This window comes from Mangifera indica, chromosome 6, assembly GCF_011075055.1.
Source record: "Mangifera indica cultivar Alphonso chromosome 6, CATAS_Mindica_2.1, whole genome shotgun sequence".
NCBI classification, from domain to species: Eukaryota; Viridiplantae; Streptophyta; class Magnoliopsida; order Sapindales; family Anacardiaceae; genus Mangifera; species Mangifera indica.
The window spans coordinates 6,516,834-6,538,202 of record NC_058142.1 but is presented as its reverse complement, the minus strand read 5'-3'; the positions used below and the strand labels follow the sequence as shown (position 1 = coordinate 6,538,202).

Sequence of the window (21,369 nt, the reverse complement as noted above, 5' to 3'; positions counted from 1 at the left end):
GGTGTTATTTACCTCTAAATTTTAGTTTATTTTCCTACCTTTATTATTCTTGTTAATGTTAAATAAATCAAACTTCTAAAATGGCCTTAATATGATTTTTTTCAAATTCTAAAAAGACATTTCTTCCAAGTGTCAAAATAAATTAACGGAAATCCCATATGGGTAAGAGCATGTTTCACATTAATCTTATCTTAACTATAAAATGCAGGCCATAAACACCAAAATCTACCAGCCCAAATATTTGCATTCCCTTGGTTGATACACACACAGACAGCTCGTAACCTCATTAAAAAAAATATGTATAAATCTTCTAAAGGTAAAGTCAATATGATCATATAATATTTTTGTTCCATAAAAGGTAGCAAAATATTTTGGTATTAAAATCAAGACAAAAGACTTGTTCCCATGCAAGGTTTAGCCCTTTCCCAAACACACCTGCAGAGTTTAAAAAATCTAAACACTTACTCACAGACTATTAAATTTAACCAAAATTGTTAGTTATAAGGGGTAAAATCTTCATTTTACCACTAAACCTTAATACCCTAAAAGTTTATATCAATTTTTCCATTAATTTGGAAAACTAACAATTTTTCTCCCACTCAAAAGTTTGAAAATTTCACTTTTCTCCCTAGGGTTTTTCTTCTTTCTCCAACAACCAAAATTCGTTCCTCCGGTTAGTCGGCCTTTCTACCATCTTCTTCTTCCACCATAGCAGTTTTGTCGAATGAAAATGAACCATCTTCGTTCGATGAAACTTAATCGATATCAGACGAATCTTTTGATATTAATACGTTGGCTGAAAAGATAAAGATAATGAATTGTCTTCATCTCTTCATCAGACGAAAACAATTTGTTTTCGTTCGAAAAAACTGTTACGATGGGAAGGTTGATGACAGAGAAGAAAATGATGGAAAGGTCAACTAACAACAAGAATAGATTCTGGTCATTGGAGAAAGAAGAAAAACTCTAAAGGGAAAAATGAATTTTTCAAACTTTTGAGTTTGGAAAGGGGGGGGGGGGGGGGGGTGGAGGTGGAGGATTTGTTAGTTTTCCAAACCAATAGTAGAAAATGATATAAGCTTTTAGGGTATTAGAGTTTAGTAGTAAAATAATTATTTTACCCTTTATGAGTAAATATTTGAATTTTTAAAATCTCGTGTATATGTTTGGAAATGGGTTAAACCTTGGGTGTGAATAAGTTTTTTGGCCAAAAATCAATCAACCATGTTTTAACACGTCAACCTATTACAGTTTTTTCACCTGAAAACACTAAAAATGTTTTTGTTATTTATTCTTCCAAAAGAAAATTTTGACATCAGGGGTATATTAGTGATTGGACATGTCACGTGAATACAGGCTGGAGGCTGGCTGGCGGCTGAAGTCTGAAGGCTAAAGGCTGAAGGCTGAAGGAACCAGGAAGTTAAAAAACCAGCGGGAATATTACGATAAAGATCAACTGCTCCTTCATTCTGTGCCGCTTGAGCTCCATTTTTATAGATAAGATAACTCAATGTCTTTCTCTCTCTGTAACGTCTCAACTTTCAACTTCAATTCCTTTACAACTCTTCCATTCCTTTTTTAACCCACTTCTTCAGTCAGCTTCTTGATTCCAAAACTAATACCCCCTTCTTCTTTTTTCATTTTCTTGAATGCAAGTTCTTGGATTCACCACTGTTATTCTTTTCTTTGTTTGATCTTTACATCGTCGAACCAAAACAGAGTATTTATGGTGCCCTGTTTACTCTGTTTTGCATACTCAACCATGTTTGACTTCCTGAGATCCAAATTCTACAAGAAAACGTAAGCTTTCTTGTAGAAAATTCTTTTTTTTTTTTTGTACGTGTTTTCTGTTTGTTGATTTTTGTTTTTGTTTTTTGGGATATAGAAAATCATTGTTGAAGCTTTCAAAGAAGACGCTGGAGGCGGCGAAGAAGAAGAGATTTGCGGCGCATAAATATTTGAAGAATGATCTTGCTGAACTTCTCAGAAATGGGTTTGATTTAAAGGCATATGGCAGGGTAAATATCGCATAGTCTTTCTTTTATTTTATTTATTTTATTTATTTTTTATTTTGCAATTACATATTACATTTTTCCAACTCTTCTTCCGGGTTTTGTGTTATTCCACTGACTTATTACGGCGGCAAAGTTAACTTTTTTCCACCGATTTTTTATCAAACATTAATTTTCTGGTGCCTCCTGATATATATAATCTCTCCTGATTGATTTATTTTGGATGTTTAAACAGGTTGAAGGGCTTCTAGCAGAGCAAAACATGGCATTCTGCTACGAGTACTTGGAGCAGTGCAATTCGACCATCTATGACCAGCTCTCAAACATGGAGAATCAGAGGTTAAAACAGGCTGTTTTTGTATTATTATTACTTAGTTGAGTTCATTGTTTCTCCACCTTTATGGCTTACTCGGTTTTTGCTAGGATATTCATTGTCTTTTTAATGCTACATCTTTCAGAGGATGCCCCAGTGAATGCAGAGAAGCTGTTGCAACTCTAATAGATGCTGCAGCCAGATTTGCCGACTTGCCAGAAGCACGAAAACTCAGGACTGTGTTTTCTGAAAGATACGGGAGTTTCTTTGCAAATTTTGTCAGTAAAGAGGTGAGAATCCATTTCTTCAATCTAAATGCTAGAAGTGGGACTTTTTAGTATCTACTTTAAGTACACAAATGGATACACACATATGTGTATTATTATGTGATTGAGTATTACTTTATCTTTAATTCAAAATCACCAATTATTTCATAACACACATCAAGTATGTATCCATTTGTGTAGTTAAAATGGGTATGCATAGTTTTATTGTTTTAGTATTAAGAAGAATAATCTGGTTAACTGTGTATGAGTAGTTTGTTGCAAGGTTAAGCACGGAGCCTCCCTCACAGGAGAGGAAGATCCAGATAATGGAGGACGTAGCACAAGAATTCTCCATTCCGTGGGATCCTCGGTTTTTAAGAGAGCAGTTGTTTAAACCGGCACCAGCAGTACAAGTAAGCATACTATTATAAAGCCTTTACATTGCACAAGGCATAGCGAAATAGGGATGTCCATCAGTTTTGTTTTGTCGAATACAATTCGATAGTACTTTATCTGCTAGAAATTAACTTGCATTGCATTCAGCTTCTGTACTGCTGTAACTGATTATTCAACCTTTATGAATTGCCTGCAGGAGAAGCCTGATGTGCCAACATCTAACAGAGGGAACGATGCCCCTTATGATAGGTACAATATGCCTAGTAGTAGTGAAGATGAAGTTGTTTCGAATCATAGAAGAAGAGACAGTGGCATCAGCCAAGATAGCCGTCAGGCTGGTTCAAGTCCATCAGGAAGTTCTCTTTCTGAAGACGAAGTTGATAGCAGAAAGGCGAATCAGTATGGACTTATCCCTCCCCCTTATGTCAAACAGAACAATGTTAAGGGAGGAGGCAATGTAGAGGAACCCATGAGATCAAATGACCCTCCTATTACGAAAAGCAATGAGGCCAGACATAGAAAGGCGAAATCTGAGGTGCCTGCTTCATCAGCCAGAGTTTCATCTATGTCACCGGAAACAAATGATAATTACGAATCAATGAAAAAGCATCGTCGAGCCAACTCTTTGCAGCCGGGGATGCTGCCAGGTCATGTGCATCCAAAGCTGCCGGATTATGATGACTTGTTGGCAAGGCTGGCACCCCTTAGAGGGCGACAAAGTGACTAGCATTGGAGGCTTAAAAGTTAACTAGTTTGGGTTGGTTTGTATTGTATCATATAAAGATCGATTCATTCTTTGTGCTTGTATTGCTTTGTTGATTGATTCATCTTCTGGATGAAAGTTGCAAGTGAAGATAATGTATTGTTGATGTAATGTAAAAACATAACTCAAAACAAAGATTTTTTTTTTTAATAAAATAAAACTATATATATACATTTTTAATTACATAAATGAGGATATCGATAGTACGTAATTATACGATTGAATGATTTTAAATTAATGATAAATTATAAAATAACATCAAATTATATTATAATATATTATATATGTATCCGTTTATATATTTAAAAGTATATCCCTAAACATTACTATTAATTTTTCCTCCTTGTAAACCCACTTACTTTGTCTATATAGATTTAAAAACACCCTTATAAAAATAAAAATATTAACATCTCCTTAAAAAAGTATAAAACTTTTAGTAGTAAAACAATATTCAAGCTTAATCAAACTTAAGTTCAGCTCAACTTTAATAGAGCCCAATTTGAGCTTAAGATCAAGCTTGTCTATCTCACTTTAAAAGGTATTTGAGTTTGACTTGTTAGAAATAAATCGAATTTAAATTCAATTCGAATTTTTGAGTTCGATTCGATACTAAAACAATATTATTTTAATATGTATGGGTCAAACTATCATTTCAGTGTATTCGTATCCAAATTTTCAAACTCACAAGTTTTATAAACTGTAAAGCTTGAACTTGAACTAAAAAATATTAAATTTTCAAGGTCAAACTTGCTTAAATCTAGCTTTGTTTCGAGTTTATTTTAATCAAGCTTAAAGCTCAAATAAACTTAGCAGGATTTCAACCCTCCTTAAAAGAGTGCTTTTAATACATTCTAAAACTTAGAAAGGGATAATAAAATAAATTCACTTTTCTCCGAAGACATTGAAGGGAAACGCTAAATAACGACGTCGTTTCATGATCTCCATCACCTTCCTCTTCCCAGAACCTACTCGAATCAGTGTCCTGAACGCGTGTTGTTGACAAACCCACGAGAAATGGACGACGGAGATTCGTCAGAGGAGGTGGCAGAGCAGGTGATGAGTGAGGTTCACGTGGGCTGCCCACCTCACTTCAGTGGACCCCATATTTCACACTTCACCATCTCCCTTCCACCTGGTAGCACCACTTTTCTTCTCTTCTTTCAATATCAATTTATGCATAATTTGCAGGTAAAATAATTTTAGTTTTGTTGATTCAGAAGTTGAACCCACAAGATTCAACGAGTTGTTTAAAACTGAAACTGATGCAGCTGAAGAGGATGATGCAGTGTATGAAGTGAAAGTAATAACCTTCGACCGAGATGGTGATCTTGTTTTGCCAAGACGCAAAAGCGGCCAAAGTAAGTTCTTTACTTCAGTCTTATATTACAATGACAGCCTTTAACTTTAATATCCATGTGTGATTGAGTCATTTTATTGAAACTCTTGGCTGCCGAGACGGGCATTTAAGTTCACTTGGATTTCTTGGCTATATGTGACGGGTTTGCTACAATACTGGCCCCGGGAACTTTACTGGTCGAATGTTTTGGACACTTTTGGTTTTATAAAAGGTTTTCAGCTTCCAATCATTGCAACTTCTTAATATGTGAATGTTTTGATGAAGAAATTGGTGATTGTATTTAATACATCTTTTGCATAAAAATGAGAAAGTGGACACTGGAGATTGTTTTGTGTTTGATTTTTGATGTGCGAGTGTGAGCACATTTTAAGTGAGTCTTACCCTGCTCAAGTACAAGCATAGGTTGTTGTGTGGAAAAAATTTTTGCTTTCATGAGTTTCGTTGTAGCAAGATGAATGTGAATTTTGTTTATTCATGTGGAATATGGTTGTATAGTTGGCTTGGCATGATGGTGAAGTTGTTTTGTATTCAGCCCTGCTATCAAACTCAATGTTTTGCAAGCTTTGTGAAACAATGAAAGAAAAAGGAGTAGAAAGTTTAGGAAGGATATGTCATTTGTTTTATTAAATGCGTGGTTACTAAGAAATAACTGGAGGGAGTAATTTTGTTTCTTGAATTATGCAGAGCAGTGGAGTCAGTTTTTTAAAATGACCATCCAGCACAATGTCACATCATCAATTCCAAGCGTTGGTTTGCAGGTAAAATTATTGGTTTGACTACCATGATTTTGATTCACTGTTTGTGCCACATACCCCATGCATTCTAATGTCATTTGCTTTTTCAGGTATGGAAAGCAGAGCTAGTGCTATCAGATTTTGTGATGCATAAGATGTGCATTTCTTCTGAATTCTATGGAATTGTTTCATTAGAACTTGGCGCTGGAACAGGTATCCTGATTATTCTGGATGCATGATGTTTCTAAGTCATCCATTCTGCTACCTTTCTTAAAATTTAAGGAACAAACAAATATGCATTAAAACTTTTGCTAAAGGATGACTTTGTCCCTTATGGCAGTAATCCGCATTAGCCAGGCCTTGTTTGAAAAATCTAGCTCATCTGCTTTACAGGGCCTGGTGTTGGTTTACTTAAACATTAATTGTAGAGAGATGGAATCATGAAAAGATGTATTTAGCAACTTTGTCAGTTGAGTATTAAGTTTTTTCTTTTTATTCCAGAAAATTGACTATAATTTTTTTTACCGAAAAGTTGGGATTAGGGGGAAGAGGAAAACCATTTTGTGGTGAATTCTCTTACAATGATGGTTTTACACTATATCTTTTGGATATATGAGTTGAGGAAACATGTCTATTTCTTTTCCTAAATCAAACTATCTGCCAATCTGAAAAGCCAGAGTATCTTATGCAAGCAATGTTATATCGCTTTCTTTATCAGGGTTGGTTGGAATGTTGCTTGCACGTGTTGCTCGGAAAGTTTTCCTCACAGGTATGGTGAGATTGTAATTGCATGTTAAACTTTGCCTCAGTTCAAGCTGTTTCTTTTATTTATTTGTTGTCAAGAAGATTGAATTTACCAAATATTTTTGGAAAGATGCCTGCTTATATTGCCTTACTTTTGGCATTTTAATCTTTTTTTTAAGACAGTATATGTGAGATTTTGTTTCATATTCTCTATAGTAGCAAAAGTTCTTTTGATTTTCACTGGGGAAGATCTTCTCTTACATTTGCATGCATTTACAAAATTAATTTTCATGAATGCTGAGGTGATTGCTTCAGGTCAGGTCACCCTTTTAATCAATTTGGCTAAGAAAAATCTAATATCTGGATGCTTGATTCTTTTGTTGTTTAATCTTTGCTTATTATTTCAAAGCCTCTTGCCTTCGAATTCTTGGCAGACCATGGTGATGAAATCCTTGACAACTGTGCTAAAAATGTTGAACTTAATTCTGGAGTTTTTCATTGTCGAGGTTCAGTTAATATACGTGAACTGAATTGGATGAATCCCTGGCCTCCAAACATGAGCTTGGGTGATTCTGCATCACAAACAAGGTAATATACATGTGATTTTATCAATAGACTTCCACAAGCCAGTAGTACTTTATGATTTTTGAGCATTATTTTCTCCACTTCTATCCTTTGTTTATTGTTCTTTAATATATTTGAACATTAAATAATTGGGTAAAATAAGGTATATTGTTTGATGGTGACATATAGGTATTCTTGGAACCAATCAGAACTTGAAGAAGTGAAAAGCGCTCATTTGCTTGTTGCTGCCGATGTTATATACAGTGATGATCTGACTGATGCTCTTTTCAGTATTTTGGAGAGATTAATGTCTCTAGGTTCAGAAAAGGTACTGATTGATGGGGAAGCATAGTCAGCAACAGAGATTAGATAAATTTTAAATTTGGACAGAATCAATAAATCTTTAACTGATGGCTTGGGCTTTAGATGAATCATTTGTAAGGTAGTTTGGGAAGATCATGCTGATGAGGTCTATTTATCGAAGTGGCTGGCAAAACAATACAAGACAATCTATTATGAACTCAAAATGCTTCTTATTAATGATGTTACAGCTACACTCTGTTCCAAACACCAATTGTTGTCTACTATTTTTCTGGTCTGTCAAATATGAATTCTATGAGAAGTATCAATTAACACACATTTGGATCCTCTGATTTTCAGGTATTATACTTGGCACTAGAAAAGCGTTACAACTTTAGTCTCAGTGACCTTGATGTTGTGGCAAATGGTTATTCACATTTCAGAAGTTATCTGAGAGAGGAAGGAGGCAAGTATATGACTGCATTAAATTGTACTCATTGCGTTGAATTTCACATGTCCAGTCTATTTTTACAGCATGGCTATCTGATTAATGGTGCAGAAAGCAAGAGTCCTGAATGTGGATCAACACCTTGTTTTGTGGGTAAACACATTGATCTCAAAGAAATTCCTCAATATGTAAAAGAGTATGACAGAGGAAGTGATGTTGAGCTTTGGCAGATTAAGTATAACAAAAAGTAAACCTTGATCTGGAGTTTCTAAGTTATGATGAACATAAAGGATTGCACGCTGGGGAGCGATCTCTCGTTTAGTTCAACTTGGTGGTACACAAGTCCATAGTGCTCTGTTCTGATGCTTGTGCAATATGGAACAAGATCTTAAGAGAACAAAATTGAAGGACATGTATACAAAATTCACTTTTGTCCATGGACTACAGTCAGTTCTCGAAGCAGCTTACGTGTAAGCGGTTGTTGGCCTCCATTAAAAAGTGATGCTATGGTAGCAATCCAATGGCTCTTGACAAAGCTTACTACCCACAAAAAGCAGGAGTGTGAAGTGACATATAATTCTTCACATTTTGAACCCATAAAATCCAACAACTGTAGTGTACATTGCAGCAGAAGCATAGAATAAGTGCTTTTTTGGTTTGACATACAATACAAATGAAGCAAGCAACGGAGAAAGAATCTGTGTGCTGTGTTTGGTGGGTCCTCAACTGATCTTACTTTAAACGCTCACTACAACTGACGATAGAAAGATGCCGAGAGCGCTTGACTTGTCTCTCCTTCCCTAAAGCAGAAACCTATGAACTTTTCTTCCGGTTCCACTTATTTTCCAGTAAACTTTTTCATATGATTTATTTTAACCAAAATATGCAAACCACATTTTCTAGGAATAGGGCAATGAAGGGATGTATTAACCCAAATTGGTGACACGTTTCTTATCAATTTTGACAAGTGTGATAGAAGGTCGAATCAAAGACTTTATCTTAAAAATTTTAATGTTTTACCAGTTTTTTTAACCCTTCTTGTAAGTCCAAAAAATATTGTTTGTAGTGGGATTCAATTCCATTGGCCCTCGCAAAAGGCACTTCTAAACCAAAAGTACCTGATCAAAACCTTAACTACAATAATGTACTACTCTTGTTGAACCAACATTGCACTAAAATTTCACCTTTCAAAACACTAAACCTACTTTCATCTTTTCACCTACAATTAGAATCTTTCTGTCTTAGTTCCTATTGCTACTCCTCTCCTCTTGCTTCCCACTTTTTCCCACCAAGAAGTCACTCACAAACCATAGGAACACTTTTGATTAGCCAAACAAAAAAAAGAAAAAAATACTTAAGCATTGGTTTGACTTCCAATGAGACCAAGCAATCATGCACATCATGGAAATCACCCCTAATAAGCCAAACAAAATGAAATAATAGCTTATTCCACCATGGAAAATGACACAATAAGGAGGGGAGGAATGCTACATTTTTGTTTAAATAAATCCTGACAATAATTAAGGTTGGATTCGAGCCGAACCGAGCTTAAGCTCGGCTCGGTTCATATATAGTTGGCTCGAGTTTGAGTACGATCAAGCTTAGCTAAAATCGGTTCGAATTCGGTTCAACTCATTTTTTGTTATCAAAACGACATCGTTTTAATACATATTGATCAAAACGATGTCGTTTTGTATCAAAAATTTTAATTAGAAAATCTGACGAGTAGCTCGACCTCGACCAAACTCGACTAATTAGTTCGATTCTAATCCAACCCTAACAATAATACTACTACCCTTTGTCACTATTGATGACCTTAATTTCCCCAATTAGTTGTGTGTTGGGTGGTTTTGTGGTGGTAACAATAAAATAATTACACACACTATAAAAATTACCTTTGATAACTCAAACAAAAATAAAATAAAATAAAAGTTTATTCCACCATAGAAAATAACACAATGAAGAGGGAAGGAATGTTACATTTTTTATTAAATAAATCTTAATCACGGCATCACTATCCTCTACCATTATCAACGATATTAATTTCTTTAATTGATTACATATTTGGTGGTTTTGTGGTAGTAAGAATTATAATAAAAAAAATGGGTTTGATAATGGTGATAGTGTGTATGATAGATATTGGTAGTAATAAAAATAATCTTTAATGATATTAGTACCAATGGAAATAAGTGAAAAAGTTTGTATTAGTAGAAAAGAAAGGAAGACTAATTTTTAGCGAAATAAAAAAATTAAGAAAAAGGAAAAAATAAAAAGGTGCATAACGAGTGAGAGAAGAAAAAAATTATATAATAATATAAATATAAATATAATTAATATTTAAAATTAGCATATTTTCAGATAATGTAGATGTTTTTCAATTTTGGGAAACAAAAATTTACTCGGTGGGTATAATTCGGTTGACAAATAACGGTTTCCCGCTGTTAAATCATTGTGCCAAGCATATCTCTAATCCCGATGTTCCATTGTTTTGACATTTCGACAGGCCGCCGGAAAAATAAATAAATACGACGTCGTTTTACATCCATTGGATTTGGACGGCTTGGAACCTTCTTGTTCTTCTCGATTAAGACAACTCTAAAGCAAACGAATACTTTTCTCTCTCCATCTCTGTACAGTTAGCTTAGCTTCACTCAACTTATCCCTCTCAATTCGAAACCCCAAATCGATAAAGTAACTCACCGATGGGTTGTACGCAATCCAAGATCGAGAACGAAGAAGCTGTCACACGATGCAAAGAGCGAAAGCGCGTCATGACTGTTGCTGTTTCCGAGCGCAACGCCTTCGCAGCGGCTCACTCCGCCTACACCATGTCTCTAAAGAACACCGGAGCCGCCCTCAGCGACTACGCCCACGGTGAAGTCCAAAACCCACAACTCGTCTTTCAGAGCAACGCATCTCATCCCTCGTCATCGGTTTCCGCCACCGCCTCCGCTGCCAAGCAAGCGCCCTTCGATGACCTCAAACCGCCTCCTCCACCGGTTTATCCGCCCCTGCAGCGGGCTGCCAGCATGCCGGAAATCTCCAACACGTCGAAAACCCGGGAACCCAACGGCGTGGGACCCACTATTATTGAGGAGAACGACTCTGAAGAAGAGGATGAAATCGAAAATCGTGAGAAATTGATTTCGAGAAAGAGGAGTAGCAGTAGAAATAAGAGTGTGGATCATCAGAATCTGGTGCGTCCCACGTCGCCGGAAGTGCGGGCCCCACAGATGCAAAACAATGGGGTCATGCCTGAGCCCCACCATCAGCATCAGCAAGATGCAGTGTACGAGTATATTTTCAATGTGGAAAGCCAACCGGCGTCGACTTTGGAGGAGGTGAAACTTGACAAGGTGTTCGATGAAAGGCCAACAAGAGAGGAGTACGTAGAGGAAAAGGTTAATGCTGCAGAGGTGAAAACTGTGAAGGAGGAGAAGGTGGCTCCAGTGTTGCCACTTGTGGAAGAGGAAAAAGTTGTGGCACTTGCGGCTCCTGGTGAAGGAGGGAGTCTCGGGAGAAATTTGAAGAGGGGGAAGGTGACTGGGGGAGGAGGGGAGAAGAGGACGGTTAAAGGGAGTGTAAATTTGTTGCAGATATTTACTGAGTTGGATGATCATTTCTTGAAGGCGTCTGAGAGTGCCCATGATGTTTCCAAAATGTTGGAGGCCACCCGGTTGCATTATCATTCCAATTTTGCTGATAATCGGGGTAATTATGTAGTGAAGAACTTATCTTAACCCGCCTGAGAGAATATAGGATCTAAATTGTAAATATGTGCAGTGATTTGTGTGTTTCGACGTTGTAGATAAGTGGTTGTAGGTAAAAATGCGCGTTGGTTTGGCTTAGCGACAGAAAATCTAGTTGTAGTAATTGTGTTTAATTTACAAGAAATGGTTAAGTTTGAGTGCATCGTGATTGCTTCAAAGTGCTTGAGATTTTAAAAGGTAACCCTTGGACTATGATTCTGTTACTGAATCAACATTACTTTGGGCAAACAAATATTTTATGCAATATCGTATTGGTGAAAAAGATTTAGATGTTTATTTTGAGTTTAATCTTGGTTGTGTAAGCTCTCTGTCTTGATGGTCTAGGTGATGATTTTGAGGATTTTTATAAGTCCAAGTTCCGTTATTTTGTAGTGATTGTTTACTGAATTGTTTCACAGTAACTTTATTTTTTGGTGATAGAGTGTAAGGAGACTAGCTTGTCATTAGCTTGCTGTTTGCACTGCAGGACAAATTGATCACTCAGCAAGGGTGATGCGTGTTATTACATGGAATCGGTCATTTAGAGGACTTCCCAATGTTGACGATATGAAGGATGACTTTGACTCAGAAGAAAATGAAACTCATGCCACTGTGTTGGATAAATTACTAGCTTGGGAAAAAAAGCTTTATGATGAGGTGAAGGTACGTTGGAGTCATTTAGCTTTGTCAAATTGATTTTAATTTAGCTCTTGTACTGCATTATTGTCATATCTTTTGTGTGCTTGACTTGATCAATGAAAATTTTCATCTTCTATAGTGCTTGAACTTTTAGCTAATTTGCTTATGTCTAATTTCAAATGTCTGCACTTGCAAGTGGATTGCTGTCCTCTTTATAGATTTCATTGCATTAGTTGAAGTAAATTCTGGATTAAGATGCTTGGAGGGAGTTGGTTGTGTCCATTTACATGTCCGAGTTCGAAATGATTCCTTTTCTTAAAGTGTGTTATTAAAAACCAAAGGGAGTGAGAATGCAAAAACTATTATATTCTTGGCAGGATTCAAAAATCACATGTCTAAATTAGTGTGTCTATTTGACCTTGTTGTAAAGTGCTCGCTTGTAATTATGTCATTCCAAATGATAGTTTATTTGGCTCCTCGTTTTTCATCATATTGATGCAAGGTTGCCAGAAGGATGTTTAAGCATTTGCATAAGAACTGCCTTGCTAATGTTCTTTTATAATCAGTGACTTCCTTTTATTGTTATCTTCTGTCATGATGCTTCAGAAGTACATCTCTGCGTCAGCCATTTATCTCTAACCTTTATCCTTGCTCTTGTGATTGAATGATATCAAACAACTAGCTTTGATTTCAGTATTAGCTAACATGCTTACTACTTTGGTTTCTACAAAAGTGCAACTTTCATGCTACCTTTGGCTGTGTTATTTTTGTTTGCTTGGTAAAGCAAAGATTTACTTGTCTTTGAGATCTTATTTGGGACTGATGTTGCTGATAGGCTGGTGAACTTATGAAATTTGAGTACCAAAGGAAGGTTGCTTCACTAAACAAGCAAAAGAAACGAGGTACCAACTCTGAATCGCTGGAGAAAATAAAAGCAACCGTGAGTCATCTACATACTAGATATATTGTTGATATGCAATCCATGGATTCAACAGTTATAGAAATAAACCGTTTACGAGATGAACAGCTGTATCCAAAACTTATCCAGCTTGTTGATGGGTAAGTTGCAGTCTGAACAGAAATTGACAAGTTAATTTGCTTGAACTCTGGACAAATTTTTGTTTGAACTAATACTTTCTCCTCTTAAGAAAATGATTGTGTTTGTGGCTTGTATATTTACTAATGATAGGAATCAAAGATATTGAGTTGAACAGTACAGTATGATAATTATAGGGACCCATGTATATGGTTTGATGGTACAAGCTGATTCATTAAAGCATGCAAGAAAAGCATTTTAGAAGTCTTAATGAATGTTTGAATTTGATAAAAACTTTTGCCTTGATGAAAATTAAGAGGAGTGAGTTTGATTGGAACCAGCTCTTCAGTCTAATATTTCTGATGGTCTTAACAGGTTAGAGTGTTGTTTTTAATTGTGTTGTAGGCATGTGATGCAATTACCACACATTTGTAGAAAGTATAATTGAACAATGATTAGATCAATCTGGCAACATTGAGAAAGATATGTACTAAATTTACAAAAATCTCCTGTGAACTTTGATATTCTTTTTTCTTATTATATGTGATTGTTGCTGTTTGGGGCATCATGAAAAGCCCATGCTGGGGCACTAGGTTTGGAGGAACATTGATGATCACATGTCATACTGATTACAGAATTAATTTGCTTCTTAGCACTCTATGCATACTTTGCCTTATTGATTATATGTTTTCCGGTGCTTATATTGAGTCTCTGCAAAGTTATCTTTTTAACTTAGTGAAATCATAATATTTGGTGTGTGGTCTGCAGGATGGCAACAATGTGGGAGACCATGCATGTTCACCATGAGCAGCAGTCTAGGATTGTTTTTCACCTAAAATTTTTGGACATATCTCAATCCCCCAAGGAAACAACAGAGCACCACCATGAGCGCACCATGCAGCTGTGGGCTGTTGTGCAGGAGTGGCACTCACAGTTTTGTAAGCTTATGGAACATCAGAAAGAATACATAAATGCTCTGAATAATTGGTTAAAACTAAATCTCATTCCCATTGAGAGCACCTTGAAGGAAAAGGTCTCTTCTCCTCCGAGGGTTGCATCTCCCCCCATTCAGAGGCTCCTAATTGCTTGGCAGGAATCTCTAGGGACTCTTCCATATGAGGGAGCAAGAGGTGCTATAAGTAACTTTGCTGCTATTATTCATACCATTATGACCCATCAAGAAGATGAAATGAAACTAAAAGATAAATGCGAGGAATCAAGGAAGGAGCTTTTGCGCAAGACCCGACATTTTGAGGACTGGTATCAGAAGTATACGCAGCGGAGAACACCTGATGATGTGAATCCAGAAGATAGCATTCACAAGGATGCTGTTCAAGAGAGACAATTTGCAGTGGCTATGGTGAAGAAGCGACTGGAAGAGGAAGAGGAAGCCTACCAGAGACAATGCCTTCAAGTGAGAGAGAAGTCTTTAAATAGTCTTACAACTCACTTGCCAGAGCTTTTTAGAGCAATGTCCGATATATCTCTCGCTTGTTCAAAAATGTACGGGGAATTGAGACACATATCACAGCACCAGAAGCCAAGCGAAACCTCATCATGAGAATGCATTTTTTAAGTTTGTATAACTTGCTTGTATGTGTCAGTTGAAAATTTGTATGCTTTCTATGCAGAACAAACCGGAAACTATACATATATTATCATTAAATTGATGTGGGTTTCAATGAAAGAAGTCTTATTTACAATTAATTTGCAACTCGTACACAATCCCCAGTTTTTGTAAGCAGGCACATTTTTTAAATGGGGGCTGTGAGAAAAGTCATTTCCAGGAATCTTGAGAGTAACCATGTCTCATCCTATGCAACAAAACCATTTTCTTCTATCTGGAGTCTCATGTTTTAGAGTTATCCCTGAAGACCGTGAAGGACTGATTCTTGCTAGTCTTTTTGCTGCAAGTCACAAACAACCATCTAAGCATTTTTCATGGTAATTTACCAATGTTTGAGATTAACAAGAATCAACATGAATACATTGGTTAATAATCTACCTATTTCACAGAAAAGCTCATTGATATTCTGTGCAGTTTTTGCTGAAGTTTCCATGTAAAATATTCCGCCCACTTGAGCGAATTGCTCAGCTTCCAGCAATGGAAGAACAGAGAAACAAAAAGAGAGATTTAAACCAGTAATGAAAGGGAAATGACTGGAAAATTTTGTTCAAGTACCTCGGCTTCTACCTCCCCATGTGAACTCAAGTCAGACTTAGTTCCCACCAATGCTATCACCAAAGTTTGATTTCCTGGAAATAGTAACATAATCAAAATGTGGAAATTTCATTAAAAAAAAAAAACACTCTAGTCTATAGAGAATTACTGTTAATATCTCTGTTTTTACCTTGCCTTTGCAATTCCTGAGCCCATTTCTTCGCTCTATTGCATGTATCATGGAGCCAAGCAACATTACAGCAGCCATTTCTTAAAGAACGAAAAAATCAATGACTGATAAATAAACACTGTCTTGGGATGAGACCATGCAAGCCAATACGTTATTATGATCTTTTTACTATCATTTAATCCTCTTCAATAGAGAATAAAGAGGATAGAAATGAAAGATAACGGCTTCTTGTCAATGAAGAATCATTTCATATAATTGCTAGTAGCAATGCAGAACCACGTCCATATATACATGCTAATAACCAAAATGAAACCTGAAGAATTTAAAGATAATGAATAATTACCATGCTTGAGATGTCATACACAACTACAGCGGCGGCGCCAATATAGTACAGCGGAGCCAATCCATGGTATCTCTCCTGGCCGGCCGTGTCCCATATATCAAATTTTACAGTGGCTTCAGTCAAGGATAATATCTGAGAGAAAAATGCTGCCCCTATTTTTGGTTCCTGCATATTTTCATAATGAAAGTCGTCAACTCTGCAATACATTAAAACAAATTCATTAGGGAGAGAATTATACGAGAAACAAGAATTGAACATTAACCTGGTGATCATAAAATTGACCTTTGATAAATCTTAATACCAAACTTGTTTTCTCAGTTCCCATGTCCCCCAGAAGTACCTGCAGGTCATATTTTGCAAAAATTATGACTTCTCTAAGTTTGTTCATGCAATAAGATTTGCTGCCATGCTTAGAAAAGAACAAGAAGCAAGACTTCTTCAATTTGGCAATAACAAAATGGAAAATTTTAAACATGACAAATTATACAGCAGCGTCATTGTTAATTATACCATCAATTATGGAAATGGCACTATCTCAATTCAATGGTTCAAGTTCCTTACCAATTCTATGATCAAAGATCTGTAAATTTCTAACTTAAAAAATCAAAACTTCAGGTTATCTGCGATAATCTCCATTGTTTTTACGAGAAAAGAGCCAGCAAACAGAGAAACAACACAATAAAAAAGCCATTAAAAAAAAGGAAGAAAAAAGGTTGAAATAAAATGTGTAAAAAGGCAAAACATACCCATCAGCTTGGCTTGTGTAATCTTGTTGCCTGGCCTTGCCATTGCATGCCACTAGATGAACAAAATATGAAATTAAAAAAAAAAGAAAAAAGAAAACCCCTTTGGGATAATTAAAAACACAGCAGTTTTTTGTTTGACTTCTGAAACCTGCATTGCATTAATTCATATATTAGCTTTGACTGTTAGTTTATACTTATACTTTTGTTTTTTAACTGTTCAGTGGGGCCACATTTGTATCAGTTCATTGCATTACAAGATTCAGAGCCAGAGGAGCCACCAACGGTGGGATTCAAACCGAATCGGCTGAGTTCAAAAACCGGTTTGGTTTTATTTGAATTTATTTAATTTAAATTCAAGTTGAGTTTAGATGAAGAGGTTCAAATTATTTTTGTAACCAAGCTAAACTCGAGTTACAGAGAGTTTGGTTCGGTTGGGATCACGAGCTAAATGGATGTTTCAATTTTGTTCAAAATTAGTTTGTAATTCGATTCAAATTATATTAAAAATTTATTAAAATAATATTATTTTTCTTATTATAAGATAAAATGATATTATTGTGTTAATAAGTAACAAATTCATACTATAAATCCAAACACAAAATTTAAGTCATAGATCCAAACCATAAACTCGAATTGAACTTACATTGAATCATTCTTGTTCGAACTAAACTCAAATCATCCTTAATTTTTTTTTAATAAATTCGAACTGAATTATTTTTAATTTGAACTGAACTCGAGTTAAAAGGTTTTTGAGCTTAGTTCAGTTTGTATCCATCCCTATAGCCACCAATTGGGTATTTTTCTTGTCTCTGGATTGAATCAGAAAATACAGTCAAGTAATTAGGATATTCATATCTCAAATTGTTTTGTTGTGAAAATAATTAATTTAAGTATGTTCAAGATCATAAGCACATACGTTCAGCAAATATGTGTATTATTTAATTTTATTATGGATATATTCACAAATGCAGTGAAAAAATTTTGTGGATATTAATTTCCTATTCCTCCTTAGAAAGGATTTTTGATATACAGATTTGCAACATGCTGTTGGTTTATGCATACAATACCTTTAAGTATATTTTCAAACATTGAGTTGGTGATTTTTAATACGATCCATTAACTTTATACGAAAAAAATCAGGTTATGATTAAGTTTTTCTAATCTAAAATTTATTTCACGTCAATCCGATATTGAGATAGTGTCAAAGTTCACACAAAAATAACTCGATACGACTTGAATTGACATGAATTTTTCAAAAAAATATTATATTAATAAAACTTGTTAGAGATAAATTATAAAAATGTTTAGAAACGATATCAACAACAGTTGAAATATTTATAGAGTATATATAGTTATATCTTTACATAATTATAGTTACTCATATTATTTTTTATTTTTATTTAAATATTTTATTTTATTATTAAGTAGTAAAAAAATGAATTGATTAGTCAAATTATTGATTTATTTTAATTGTCTTAGTATGTTATTTTTAGACCATTTGTAAACTAGAAAAAATGTCATATTATATGTTTTATTAATAGTAGATTAGGGTAATTTAGTAAAGAAATTAAAACGGTCAAACACTTTGGAAAGTGAAAAAAATAGATAATTTTGGATCAATTTGGGTTTGATTGGGTCAACTCGAATATTTAAGGGTTGGGTTAAAATTAACAAATTTTGATACGATTCTAATTCTGGTCAAATTAGTGTTAAAGTTTTCTAACATAAAACCCGAATTGATACGATACGAATATGATCTGATGGCATGAACTATTAGGCCTACTCAAACACTAATAGTTGGATGAACTTGTAGCAATTAAAGGATGATTAATTAGTAAATACGTTGTTAGCATCCATCTTTTTACCTTGTTGAAGAGGAAAGAATTGGTGGTATTATAACAGAACAACAATTTAAATACCCAGATGATCTATTATTATGTTATTGAGTATTACCTTATTTTTATTATAAAATTATTCGATCATACGATAACACATTATCTATATACTTGAATTATATATTAAAAATATGTATGTATAGTTTTTTTTTCTTATTACAATGAGGTTTTGTCTGTTGCTTAGATCTCTATGGAGAAATAAGAAAACACACTTCTTCGTTACAGTGCCACGGCCGCCAGCACCACCAGCAGCAGCCACCTTTGATGGCAGTTGCTGCTCCTTTGATGCCACCATGACCAACCCGAATCGCTTTCTTTGATCATAGCCACTAGGCAAAGGAATATCCCAACTTATTGGATGACACATTTAGTCTTTAATTTGTTTATTCTCTCCTCCTTTTTTAGTAGTAGTTGTGACTGAGGAGTGAATTTATTTCCAAGGGAGTTCAATTTTCAAAGAAGAAGAAAGGTAAAATGGCAAAGAATATAAGTCAATAACTGGTTAGGAAAAAAGTTGGATTTATTCTCAGAACAGGTTTGCTTCTAACTAGGTAGGACGGTGGTGCCGAAAGGTGACGAGGCTTATCTCCACAGAATGATTATTTCTCATTTGCAATTGTGATGGAATTTGCAATTGATAATAAATTAAATAATAAAATGGACAAATTTTTGGACATTTTAATGTAAATATATTCATACAAATTGTTAATTTATAAAATAATTAAATAATTTAAAATAAAAAATAATACATCAAATATACAAGATTATGATATTAATTTTATATTTTTTTTTTGTTTTTTATATGTATATTTTTGCTATTATTATCAAAATCAGTCTGATTTTAAAAACATTCTTATCGCAAGAAAATACAAATATATTTAATTTTACAACAATTTAACATTGACTTATTTAAGCACTTACTCCAAGTTGTCAACTTATGAAAATATCCATAGATGGAAATACATTCATTCTATATAAAAGTTTCCATTTCAAATATAATTAAAACAACCAACCCATTTAACTCCACAAAGTCAATAGTGTTTAAATTTAAACTTTATTCAGCAATAAATCCAACTTTAAAATTCTACAGTATGATCTCACATGGGGTGCTGTACCCTGAAATTCTATTATTAGCTAAACTTGATAAAATTTCTTTTTTTTCACATTCACTATTTCTTCCTCTTTTCATATAGATAGGGTTGTCTTTGTTAGAAAATCGTAAATCATAGGGTTAACATATTATTTAAAAGTATTGGGATCTTTGAAAAATTTTAGGGATTATTGGTTTGAGGGTATTTGAAAATTTTTGAAATAACATTCTACCCGTAACAGTTTAAAAATAACGGTTATATTTCAAATAATTCAATCTAATAAAACAAATTATAGATATAAATGTCATATTATAATTATTAGGATCATATAATAGTTTTAAAATATATGAAGGTTTGTAAAAATTTTAGAAATTAATTTATATAAACTTTTTTAAGAGTTATATCTATTTAAAATGTTTAGATACAATAAAAAACTATTTTTTAATTAATAAATATTAAAATTACTATTTTATTCATACACTATTAATTTTTTAATAAAGTTTGATTTCAAATAAAAAAATATTATTTTTACTAATTAAAGATAAAAAAATATTTTTAAGACTAAACCTCAGCAAAAAAATAATATTTACTCTTATTGTTATTTAGCACCACCGAATCGGCTAACTCATTAATTTATTGTACTTTGAAAACATGAATATAAGCAGCATAGTGCATGCACCATGACAACACTCTCCACTTCATAAAACAATTAATTCCGAAAGCATCAGCAATAGTTTGTTGCCATTTCTGATCTCGCCATGGACATCAACACTTGGTGCAGCTCAAGCTATGTGAAAAAAAGCTACGATCGAATTAATATTTCGGTTAACAAATTCGTTTCAGGCTCAGGATCAAAAAGACCAAGATGGAGAGTGCTGTGGAGGAAGATAACGAGAGAAAAGAAGAGAATTTTCGACTGTTCTTCAAGTAGCTGTACTCGTGTGCATGAGCCTTATGATCCTTTGACTTACTCACAAAACTTTGATGATCAAGGATTCATCTGGGAAGATCCTGATAATGTTTCTCGATCTTTTTCTGCTCGGTTTGCCGTTCCATCAAGAGTCTTTGAGAAGAGTGGTGGATTTCAGCCTGTTTATCACGAATATTGATGTGGGAATTAAAGAAACTAAACTGTATGTAAATTTTCGGGTTTTTTAGAGCTTTAATGTCTGTATAATTAGCCCTTTACAATTATTCTATGATGTGAAGAGTTTTGTCTGGTCCTGCTTATCATCTTCTTCTTCTTTCAACTGAAAACACCATCTACTACTGCAAGACATAGCTACTTTTTCATTCTTGATTATGATCAAATTCTATTAACACAAAAAGGAATCTACAGAACTTGTGTTGGGCTTAAGATCAGGTGAAATCCCTGATCCAGTGGCCTCCAATGGGAGCTTCAGAGGCAAAAGCAAAAACGTCTTATCTAGTTCAGTAGTTGTGAAACTGGTTATTGGATCCAAGGGTTGATCTGTTTAATGTGATTTTAGTTTGTTTCATCTGAAAGGACGGTCTAGCTTAGGTGAGACTTCTTGTTACCAAAAAAAAAATCTCTACAGTGACATCCTTCTTGTTTGTCACCTAAGCAATCACATAAAAGTTGTTTTGTTGCATATTAATCG

General features: G+C 34.5%; 4 protein-coding genes and 1 long non-coding RNA gene across 8 annotated transcripts; 4 read left to right on the top strand and 1 right to left on the bottom strand.

The window, feature by feature from the left end:
• Nucleotides 1–1,425: 1,425 nt before the first annotated feature.
• Nucleotides 1,426–3,840, top strand: LOC123218393 (IST1-like protein). Its single transcript, XM_044639845.1, has 6 exons — nt 1,426–1,800; nt 1,886–2,018; nt 2,248–2,351; nt 2,471–2,615; nt 2,864–3,004; nt 3,184–3,840. Exons 1-6 carry the CDS (start codon nt 1,727–1,729, stop codon nt 3,712–3,714), a joined length of 1,128 nt encoding a protein of 375 aa, XP_044495780.1. The 5' UTR covers nt 1,426–1,726; the 3' UTR covers nt 3,715–3,840.
• A 766-nt stretch (nt 3,841–4,606) lies between these two features.
• On the top strand, nt 4,607–8,929 carry LOC123218209 (methyltransferase-like protein 22). Of its 3 annotated transcripts, none has more exons than XM_044639500.1 (9): nt 4,607–4,885; nt 5,013–5,108; nt 5,792–5,865; nt 5,952–6,054; nt 6,560–6,610; nt 7,020–7,173; nt 7,339–7,477; nt 7,810–7,915; nt 8,009–8,929. In XM_044639500.1, the coding sequence occupies exons 1-9, from the start codon at nt 4,765–4,767 to the stop codon at nt 8,146–8,148; spliced, it is 984 nt and encodes a 327-aa protein (XP_044495435.1). In that variant the 5' UTR covers nt 4,607–4,764; the 3' UTR covers nt 8,149–8,929. The 3 variants fall into 3 exon arrangements, with proteins under 3 accessions (XP_044495435.1, XP_044495436.1, XP_044495434.1); XM_044639501.1 differs by having other exon boundaries at nt 4,609–4,885; nt 4,968–5,108; nt 7,098–7,173; XM_044639499.1 differs by having other exon boundaries at nt 4,610–4,885; nt 4,968–5,108.
• A 1,425-nt stretch (nt 8,930–10,354) lies between these two features.
• Nucleotides 10,355–15,028, top strand: LOC123219069 (protein ALTERED PHOSPHATE STARVATION RESPONSE 1-like). Its single transcript, XM_044640789.1, has 4 exons — nt 10,355–11,608; nt 12,134–12,309; nt 13,121–13,344; nt 14,090–15,028. The coding sequence occupies exons 1-4, from the start codon at nt 10,600–10,602 to the stop codon at nt 14,880–14,882; spliced, it is 2,202 nt and encodes a 733-aa protein (XP_044496724.1). The 5' UTR covers nt 10,355–10,599; the 3' UTR covers nt 14,883–15,028.
• Nucleotides 14,959–16,901, bottom strand: LOC123219070. 2 transcript variants are annotated; one of them, XR_006502804.1, is made up of 6 exons: nt 16,762–16,901; nt 16,278–16,355; nt 16,016–16,180; nt 15,673–15,752; nt 15,327–15,577; nt 14,959–15,228 (listed from the first exon to the last, which is right to left on the bottom strand). It is a non-coding gene; the product is annotated as an uncharacterized LOC123219070 (long non-coding RNA). The 2 variants fall into 2 exon arrangements; XR_006502805.1 differs by having other exon boundaries at nt 16,016–16,211; nt 16,298–16,355.
• Nucleotides 16,902–20,505: 3,604 nt separating this feature from the next.
• Nucleotides 20,506–20,856, top strand: LOC123218964. Its single transcript, XM_044640623.1, has one exon. The coding sequence runs from the start codon at nt 20,506–20,508 to the stop codon at nt 20,854–20,856; it is 351 nt and encodes a 116-aa protein (XP_044496558.1).
• The last annotated feature ends 513 nt before the right edge of the window (nt 20,857–21,369 follow it).